The sequence below is a fragment of the Chenopodium album genome, chromosome 2, assembly GCF_948465745.1.
Source record: "Chenopodium album chromosome 2, dcCheAlbu1.1, whole genome shotgun sequence".
NCBI classification, from domain to species: Eukaryota; Viridiplantae; Streptophyta; class Magnoliopsida; order Caryophyllales; family Amaranthaceae; genus Chenopodium; species Chenopodium album.
The window spans coordinates 26,007,938-26,018,275 of NC_137835.1; the positions used below are offsets into that span (position 1 = coordinate 26,007,938).

The following is a 10,338-nucleotide window of genomic DNA, read 5'->3' on the forward strand; positions in this document are numbered from 1 at the left end:
CTACTTGTACTGAGTATATTTTAAAAAAGAAAAAAAATTCTGACTTTTTGTAAAAAAAAACGCTGATTTAATTTGCAAAACGGGCTGACGGGCCGGCTTGAACTTTAATTACTGTTGTCCATGCCCGCCATTTCTGCAAACGGGCTGGGCCTAGCCCGTCCATTAATTAATTTTTTTTCTGAAAACGGTGTTTAGGCCCAAATTTTAACGGGCCAGACGGGCCGGATTGCTGCATAACTTCACTTCCTTGCTCCCTCCCTCCCTCTTCACCATCTGAGAAGACTGAAAATGTTGCAGCACCCGCAGCTACACCAGCAGCAGCAATTACAGCAATATTCGCAGCAACAATCGCTGCAACAACAGCCGCAACAACAGCAGCAGCAACAACCGCAAGTTCCGGCGGAAACAAGCGAAGATGCACCGCCAAAGCAGGTAGCAATGGCAATGGATAGATTGGGGCAAGCCTCTCGCCTTATCGCCGACATTAGGATCGGGGCTGATCGCTTACTTGAGGCATTGTTTGTGTCAGCTGAGTCTTATCAGCCTCAAAAAACCGCCAATTTAATCGTCAAAGAAGAGTCTGCGATGCGTGTTCACCTCCAGGATCTTCGCAATATTGGTTCGTTCTCCATTCTCTTTACTTCACTAGGGTTTACTAACTTTACTTTATTGTTTTGATTTTTTTTCTTTGATAAATTTAGGGTTAATCAAAGCATTGGAATTCTATTGATGATTTACATTTTGGGTTTTTGTACTGTATTTAGTTTTGTGTTATTCAATAAAGTTTCAAAATTTTGAAAGAGAGAAAAAAAATACTACGCATAAAATTATGTATGTTCAAGCTAGTATTATGTATTTATGTAACAAGTGGTACTATTTTTTGAGTGTTATAATTCTGATTTGTTCTTATATTCTGCTGATTTCTTTTGTTCATATTAGGAAGGCAGCTTGAATCTTCTGGGGTCCTCAATGATGCGCTCAGATCACGAAGCAACTCTTGGGGATTGCACATGCCTTTAGTTTGTCCAGATGGTGCTGTTGTTGCATATGCTTGGAAGAGGCAGCTTGCTGGCCAGGCGGGTGCATCTGCAGTTGACAGGACAAGGTGAGATAAGGATTTAAGTTAGCAATAAATATTGTAGAAAATGCCTTATCTTTTTTCACATTATTTATTGATCATCTCATTCTTTCTTTCTCCTTTAATTTAAGGATTGTTGAGTGGCATGAGCTAGATTTTTAATCATATAGTCACCTTTTTGAGCTAATTTTTGGTAACACAAGATTTCATGTCTTAGAATCCAAGGTGAGATACCTTGGTGTATGCTGTTTGCCAATGCTATTGTGTAGGAGGAGACTAGAGTTGATTTTAATTCCAAATTGGAGCAACATAGGCAAAACTTAAAATCTTGGGGGTTTAGACTAAGGCAGCGCATGAGTGAGTAAATGAATTGTAGTTTTAGCCTTACGAGGAACTCAAATAGGGATATACATATAGTGATGTTAGATAATAAGAAGGCTTCCACAAGCGAGTTTTTGAAAGTGAAGTTATTAACAAAGATGTGACCTACATGATTAAGTCATTTGGTGAAATGGAGAGCATGAAGACAAGAGCATACCTTTGAAGTGAAAGGGGATATATTTTTGGGCGACTTAGGTTACATTGATCAAAATAATTAAGGATCACTTTAGGAAGATGATAGTAGTAAAGATGCGCGTATGTTGAGATGGACGTATGGGATCCCCTTAAAGGATAGAATTAGAAATGAAGTAGATTTGTGGACATTGAGGATAAAATAAGGGAGAATAGATTGCAGTGGTTTCGACATGTTAAGGTGAGATCAGAAGACACTCTTGTAAGGAAAGTAGAGAGTTGAGAAAATGGGGAGCTTAGAAGAGGCTAAGGAAGATCATACCAGCATATGACTAGGATAGAAGTTAAGGACCTTAAGAAGCTGGAATGTTTGGATTAACAATAGCCATAACTTAGGAATGTTAGGATTAACAAGGGACTTAGTGTTCATTTCACGTGATTTTCTCTTATCTTGTCTTATCTTTCTAGTCTTGACCTTATATACTTGTATTGGACTTTTGCTGTCTGCATCTAGGTCATCGAAACTAAAGTTTAGTTTCATCTTTAAACTTCACTTAGTGCCTATATAAGTTAAGACATGATTTACCTAAGCTTTACTCATTTTTCGTTCATAAAATAAAGTAATAAGATTCAACCAATAAGGCCCGGTTCACTTCACTTTATTTTTGTTGAATTGAAATTATTATTACTAATTTGGAACTATATTTGCTGAACTTAAGTTATTTTTACTGAATTGAAATTATTTTTGCTGAACTGAAATTATTTTTGTTGAATTGAAATTATTTTTACTGAATGAAATTATTTTTGTTGAATTGAAATTATTTTTATTAACTTTCTATTAAATTTCTTCTTTAAAGTTACTTATTTTTACAGAACTGAAATTAATTTTATTGAACTAAACTTATTTTTACTGAATTGAAATTAATTTTACTGAATACTATTTTTTTAATGTGAAGTGAATAGGGCCTAACTAATGATAAAATAATTGTATGGAATAACAACTGAGTAGTACATGCAAAGGGAATAGATAAATTAGAACTATTCTAAACCAACTCTTAATGTCCTAACCAAGAATAAGATATATACATGAGGAGATAACTACTTGCTGGTATCTAATTCTCTGCAGATTCTGTCCTGACGTCTTAAATTACTTGCTGATACTCAGATACTTTCACTCCATCCAAAACCTTATAACCCCAATAGCCAATAAAAGTTCAATTCAAAAACATCATCTTAAAGCATTATAAAACTGAGCTTTTGTAGCATTTAAAAACTCCAAGGATTGAGAGTCAAATTTCAGTTAAACTAATTATGCTTACCAATAAAAAGACAATCAAGACGCAAATACAGATGCAGCTACATAAACCAATAAACTAACATTGCTTTAAGAATTAATGTGATGAAATTGTTTCAAACTTCTTGGTTGAACCAAATGCCTAATCTTTTGGCTCATACTTTGATTCATTTCTTTGATTTTTGAGGGACTATTGTGTGGCTAGTGCCTAATGCAATCATCATTATGACTAGGTTGCACATAACTATGTCCCTCTTTTGATGGCATTACTTATATTGGAAAGATGTTGTAGCTTAAATATAATTAGTGTGCATGGCTTATATGGGTATAAGACCGAGATTAGTGGCTGGTTAAGTAGCAAGACAACATGGTCCAACTAGCTTTTTTCAAATGTTACATGTTTTACTTAGTGTTATGATTAGATTTTGGCAACACGGAATGTTGTAGATTTGTTAGGACTCATGTTACTGAAAAAAGGGTTGCACAATTGAGAAAGCCCCATGATGAGCCTAAGCCTCAATGTAAATCTTCATTTTCATAATATCACGTATACGTAGCAAAGATGTTTAATGGTCAAAGATGTGCAATGGAGACCATGTAAAAACCAAGAGGGTCAAACTTTTAGGAATGAAGTATTAGATTATGCTTCATGTTATGAGCTCTTAGAAAGTCAAAATAAAATTGAATCAAATTCGGCCTATGTGTGAGTTTAATTGTCAATGAAATACGAGTCATTGGGCAAATGAGAAACTATACATGTCTAACTGAGAGATCCAAGGACCAACAAAGATCCAAAAATCTGTACTATGAAGAAAATTTTAATATCATGAAGTGATAGCTTCAACAATGAGGTTAGAGAGAGTTCTACATCCGCATCCCATCAAGATCATCATATAATAAATGCCGATATACAAAACGAGTAAAAATAAAAAATTGATGTGATTAAGTTTTAGCAAGGTAAATTCAAAATAGGAATAGAAAATTAATCTTGAAGAATGGAGTGTTTTCTACTTATAAAACTCTTAAGAGTGTTGGAGGGTGTGATGCTTTTACTTGAGCTAATAATTGTGATGCCTTGTTTTGGATCCATACTTTTAATTATACTGTATATGTCCCTGAAATGCGTTAGGTACATGAGACCGTAGTTTCTGCACATTCAAGTTAATTTTCTATTAAATTGCATATATTAGTGCAAAGGGAACTTATATCTATCTTGTTATTTGTATGTTCAGGTGATGGAAATTATCAATATGTACCATTTTATATAGTCTAAAGGGAGCTTATAAGTTCTTATCTAGGCATAAGTCCTTTGTGGCCATGACATTCTCACCATGTTCTTTCTATCATAATGTTTCTAACTAATCATTTTTTCTTGTTTGCCAATGATTTTTCTGCCATTCATCTCTTTTAATGTCTCATACATGAACCAATAATTCTGCCATCACTCATATTTCTAGCATTATGTACTTTAATTGCACAATTCAATTTCAAAAAGGTGCCTATTTTAAACATTGTTTTTGGTTTTGCTTATTATCTTGCTGATAGAGTTAATTGCATCAAGATAATGTTCAGTCTATTACTTGTTAATCCTACTGAATTATGAGTTATCCTTCTGCAAATTGCAGACTAGCCCTAAAGTCATTCGCAGATCAAAAGCGGAGATTTTTTCCTCATCTTGACTGTGAATCATCTTCAAAGAAACAATGTGTTTCTCAAGAATCATTGGTCGAAAACCCAGAAGAAAGTAGTAATTACAGGACACTAACTGATACTTTAGAAAGTCTGGAGAAAGAAGTGCCTGACATGAAGATTTACACTTATGAAAGGTTAGAGTGGTTGAAGCGAGCTTCTTCACTTCCTGCGTCAGCCAATGAGGATGCCTTTAATACGTCAATGGCACAAGCCTACCATGGTCCAAGTAGTTTAAGACCTGAATCTCCGCATGTCTCCTCAGATAAAGTTGCTGTGGTTGAATTATTTATTCCTTCTGTCTTTAGAGCTGTCGTGTCCCTTCACCCTGTTGGTTCTACAGATCCTGATGCAGTTGCCTTCTTTTCACCGGATGAGGTAGTCAGCTTTGCCATGGAATATTTACATTTATACTTGACCATATGGTCTTGCACAAACATGGAAGTGACACACATGTAGATTTGGCTGTATATTCTCGCCAAATGATTTTCTAAAAACTATATGTTTTCAATCCTGAAATCGGACAATCATAAAAAAACAAAGCTTAAAATTCAAAAAGGTTTACATGTAACACATATCAACTTTGTATGAGGAACATTATTTTCCATATAGTTAAGTGGCTGAATTTAGGCGGATTGGTTGAGAAAGGTGCCTTTATTAGGAACATGTCGTAGACAGTGACCACAGTGTGTTGAAAATAAACATATTATAAAAGGTGGTTATTATCTGAAAAGCTTCTTTCATCAAAACTGATGTATGTTCTGTTCAATTCCTCCAAAAATGCAAGTCCTTTTGTATGGTAATTTCAAGACGAATATCATCTTGCAACCAAGAATATGCCTATTAAAAGCAGTGTACAAGGAACTGTATATGTAGCATCTTAATTGTCTAGTATGTACAACACATGATTACAATATTATCTTATATATGGGTCATGATTTTTGATTCAATAATTAGACGGAGCCTGTTTTATTATTTTGAGTGCTAGTCTTGGTTGCATTCTAAGCCTGCATTAGAAAAATATTGGGATTAGTGAGTTACTAAGGGAATGTTTCCTGAATACTGCTAATAAGATCCATCACAACAACTCTCATTGTAGCTGTGTGGACTTAGTATAGTTGCAAATGTCAAGTAGTGGGATCCTCATGTGGCAGGTGAAATAAGATAGACACTCTGAGACCTTAAAAATGATACTCACTTATTTTGCTTGTAATTTTGCCTGCTGTGTGCTGATACAATGCTGAGCATGTCTCTTCAACTTGTGTTATACTCCTCCGTACTGTATATGGAGTGAATGCTGAAGAAACTATAGGAAATAGGACATAAAGTTGTAATAAAAAATTTCTAAGCATTTAATGTTTGAGACCACTTGGCCGTGCAAGCTGGGTTACGGCTCGTTCTTAATGTCATAATATGTTTTATACCCCTCTATATTTTATTTTTCTTTTCTTTTTTTCTTTTGGTGGGCTTAAGGATTTACGCAATTGCTGCTTGTGATTATATATTTTTTCTTTTTTTCAATATTTCCTGCCCTTCTGAATTGCTTGTGCCTTACAAAATCTTTGGTATAGAGAGCTTTAGGTGGTGTTGAATAGTTATAATAAACCCTGATAAAAGATAAGGTACTACTTTGGAAAGCAATCATTCTGTCCTGTCTGTGATTGATTGTCACATATGCTGGTTTGGGCATGTGAGATGTCAACCTTAGGATGCACTGGTAAGGAAGGTGGAGGGTTTATGGAAATTTCTAAAGAAACCGAGGGAGGCCTAAGGTGACTTGGACTGAGGGAGGATCGTTACTTCACGGAAACACCATTAAAAAAGTGTTTGCAGGAGTATGTAGTACTGGATAGAAGTAAATGGAAGAAGAGGTTCTCTGTGGATGACCACAAAAGATAGATTCTTGATTTATGCTGCCAACCCCATCCATATGGGAATAACACTTTGGATTTGTTACTGTAGTCATGTTGCAAGTTAAGTTACATGGGGATTGGGATAGTTGATGCTAGATGGAGCTATAATTAGAGCCTCTTAGGTTCAGGAATTCATACGCAATGATAAATGATGTCACTAGCAGTTTGCCAACAAATGTTATGTTTACTGTTAGAGAAAGGTGAATTTTTTCTATATTCCTAAATTTGAGACCTTATTTGACAATTTCCTTGAACTTTTGATTCCCAGTAACTGGTGCTTGAATTGAGTTCTACAATACCAATGCTGTGTTGATTTGTTGCTGTTGTATTCAATCATTAGCACTTTAGACTTTATTTTGAGATTCTCAGAGTGCTGCTGCTTTCTCATTTGCAGGGAGGGAGCCATGTACATGCAAGAGGTTCATCACTTTATAATGCTTATAGGCATATAACGGTAATTTATCTTTTGTCTACAGAATTCACAATGCTATTATGTGAAGGGTTATTTAGTTAAAACTTTTCTTCCCCTATTTGCAGGAATTTTCTAATATAGCTCTACAACATTTCCTTGGAAATAAATCTGAGATGGCTCTGTATCTTCTTCTGGTATGATTAATTTGTTCCTTGATACACTGTAATGTCTATTAGCATCCTTTGTCCAATATAATTCTAGGTTTTACATTGTTTTACTGATTATGATATGTGCTTTTGAAGCATTGGATCAGCGGCTATCAGAACCTATTTACACAAGCATGCAGGTGATAATGTGACCAAAAACAGGTGTTTATTTTCTCACTTTGCTTTGTCTGACCTTTGTTGTTTGTCTATGTAGCAAATGTGAAAGGATTATCTCAATGGATAGACAATCAGCATTATTATTGCCTCCTGTACATCGTCCCTACCAAAACCTGCTTGCTGCTAAGGCGGCATCAGGTCTGCTAAAGGATCAGACTTCAAACACTGGGCAAGCGTATCATGTTAGCTGCTCCCCACCAGATGTGTAGTGTTCCAGTTATATTCTAATGTACTTAAGACTGGTATGAAAGTTTCCTGAAGCAAACTCTCTGGAGAAAATAACATAGTTTAACTCTTGTAGAAGGGTGATTGACTGTTATTGAGCTATTGTACAAAAGAGGTGAAGGCTACAGCTTTAAAAATCCAAATGCAGGACGCAGATAATGTGCTACACCATCATAATAGATGGTGCTACCGAAAGAAGTATAGCTAGTTTTCTGCAAGTTCTATAGATTTATTGCCTTATTCTCGCTAATCACTTTTTTTTGTTTTATGTGTATTTTTTTTTGTATTAATTTTTGTGTACACCCTCTTATTTGAATATAAGCTGTAGTATTGCCTCAGTATTAGCACCTTCATTGGACTTCTCTGTACGGCTTAAAACCATATAAAGTCTTTTTTTTTGCAGTTGATCGCAAACTCAGACAGCACTGTCTATGTAAAACTCAAAAGCCCTATTATTTTTGAGGAGTATGGCCTCATAGTGGGCCTTTATAGAATAGAAATATTTATAATGCTCTTATAGGATTCTAGATTTGGCTAGAAGAATTGATAATGGTTGTAATTGCAATGAATGAAACATCAATTTAAGTATTTCTAGTGATTTATTGTTTGTACTCCCCTGTTTTTATTTAAGTGTTTTAGTTTGAGTGGAAGTGCCAATAAGGAACCTTATTTACTAATAATAGTATTAGTAGGTATAGATTATATAAAGTTGATATTCGAAAATTATGCATTGAGATCATGAGATGATTCTAATAAATAGTTAAATACTCGTATGATTATATTTAATTTAATATATGAAATACAAACACTAATCAAATAGGTGCTTGTGAAATTGTGAATAGTGTCAATGTCAAATTAGACACTTTAATAAAAATGAAGGGAGTAACGTGTAAAAAAACAGCCTTTAGCTAGCGGCTAGGGCTTTCGAGAGTGGGGGAGCGGCTAGGAGTGGGAAGGGGTTTCAAGGAAAGGGGATTGTGATTTAGAGGGAAGTGGGAGGGTGATGACAGGGGTGGAGGAGGGTCGACGAGAGAGGGAGAGATGGGTTGGGCAGTCCGGTGGAGGAAGGGAGAAGGGCTAGGTATTCTGTTTTATTTTTTATTTGTTTTTTTCCCTAATCACGGCTTGATTTGTGTTAAGTGATAAATCACATCCGTATACGATTTATAGGCATGTTTATGCTACACTATAGTTGCTTTTTAGGTCTTTTAGTCGCTTATCAAGTCACAAATGCATAACTTGTCTGTTTTATGCTCTATTACGCTTCGTTTGTGTTTTTCTAATGTTTTCAGGTAGTTTTCATAACTATTTAGACATTTTATTTCACAGTTTACAATATAAGAACGAAACGTCGATGAATTGAGGTCGTTAAATGAAGGATATGTATATGTGGAAGCTTAGTTCAAACATTATAAGCATATGAAGTGATAATAGAATCTATAAGGGTCTCTATGCATCTTTCGGGATTGAATTTGAGTTAGAAACGAAGAAAAGTGATGGTTTACGAAGTATTAAAAATGACCTTTGTTCATTCTTTTGATCATAACTTGAGTTCTACAAATTGGATTGCAGCGATTCAAATTGCGTAGGAAACTAGACTTGACTTGAAGAGATTTCCAACGATAGGTCACACGCTCCGATAAACAACCTAAAACTCAAGATATAGCCCCTGAAAGCGATCCTGCAAACCAGCGATAACCAGCGCGCCCGCAGCTCAGGCAGCTACTGGTTCAGCCGCTTGACGAGGGGAAAACTAGGTCGTTATCTAATCTTCCCTCGGTCAAACTAAATTTATAAACACTTAACAAACCTAAATACGAGTATAGAGGCAAGTCAAGGGTCGAACCCAAAGGAACGGTAATGTTCAAACACTTTCAATTATGCGCCTAAGCTAGGTCGAAGACGAAGGTAAGAGAGAATATTAACAACTAACAAAACAAGTAACCAAGGAAATAAAACACTAGGAACGGGGATCAACAAGTAATCATGTCAATTGCAACAACTTGGGAAGAGCATGCCAATCAAAGGTTGTGAGGACTAATGATAAGAGCAATCAATAGGAATCAAAGAGCTATCTCCTAATTGTTAAGCTAGGGTTCACTATGAATAACAAACTAAGAGAATCACAATCAAAACCAATCGATAATTGCAATTCCTAAATCAATTGTTCATGTCATTAGCAATTACAATGCAATCTAGCATAATTCTCAACGCCTAATTGAATTACACACATGCAAACCTTCACTAATCACTTTAACCTCAACAATTAATCAACACAATTCCCAAATTAATCACAATTAATCAATAATACAAGTTTCACCCAATTCCTAGCCAAACAACAATTCAAGAATCATCATCTATCAACTAACAACTATGGAAATCAAGAATCAACAAAATATCAAGAACAATTTCACTAATCAAGCATCAAACATCAAAATTAAACCAAACAAACATGAAATTAAACAAAGCAATAAGGCGAGATAGAGTTAAGAATGCTCATTGATAATAGAGAAGATCTTGAACACAATTGTCACCCTTGTATCTTCAATCTCTCAATCACCATTGAAATCCTTCACTTTCTCTCTCTAAAACTACTCCTAATCTAGCCTAATCTAGAGAGAGAAGCTCTCAACCTAAGAGAGAAAACTATTCTTAGACTAAGAATTATGTGAATGAATGATAATAATAACCCCCAAAAACAATCTATAAACAAAAGGAGAAAAGAAACTTAAAATCGTAAAAGACCCAGAAGTCCGTGCCCTCGGAGAAATTGGCCGCGCCCGTGGACACCCCGAAAGCCGCGCCCGCGGGAAGCCCGCGGCCAGCCCGCG

General features: G+C 35.5%; 1 protein-coding gene across 1 annotated transcript; it reads left to right on the forward strand.

The window, feature by feature from the left end:
• Nucleotides 1–222: 222 nt before the first annotated feature.
• On the forward strand, nucleotides 223–8,024 carry LOC145597546 (mediator of RNA polymerase II transcription subunit 27-like). The gene is made up of 7 exons (XM_081653740.1): nucleotides 223–619; nucleotides 940–1,105; nucleotides 4,511–4,952; nucleotides 6,882–6,941; nucleotides 7,025–7,093; nucleotides 7,202–7,245; nucleotides 7,320–8,024. Exons 1-7 carry the CDS (start codon nucleotides 289–291, stop codon nucleotides 7,489–7,491), a joined length of 1,284 nt encoding a protein of 427 aa, XP_081509866.1. The 5' UTR covers nucleotides 223–288; the 3' UTR covers nucleotides 7,492–8,024.
• The last annotated feature ends 2,314 nt before the right edge of the window (nucleotides 8,025–10,338 follow it).

Bases quoted from the DNA above. Each gene is read 5' to 3' on its own strand.
- LOC145597546 (XM_081653740.1), top strand. From the start codon at position 289: ATGTTGCAGCACCCGCAGCTACACCAGCAGCAGCAATTACAGCAATAT. The intron at 620-939 runs GTTCGTTCTCCA...TGTTCATATTAG, and splicing joins CCAGGATCTTCGCAATATTG to GAAGGCAGCTTGAATCTTCT. The intron at 7,094-7,201 runs GTATGATTAATT...GTGCTTTTGAAG, and splicing joins TGGCTCTGTATCTTCTTCTG to CATTGGATCAGCGGCTATCA.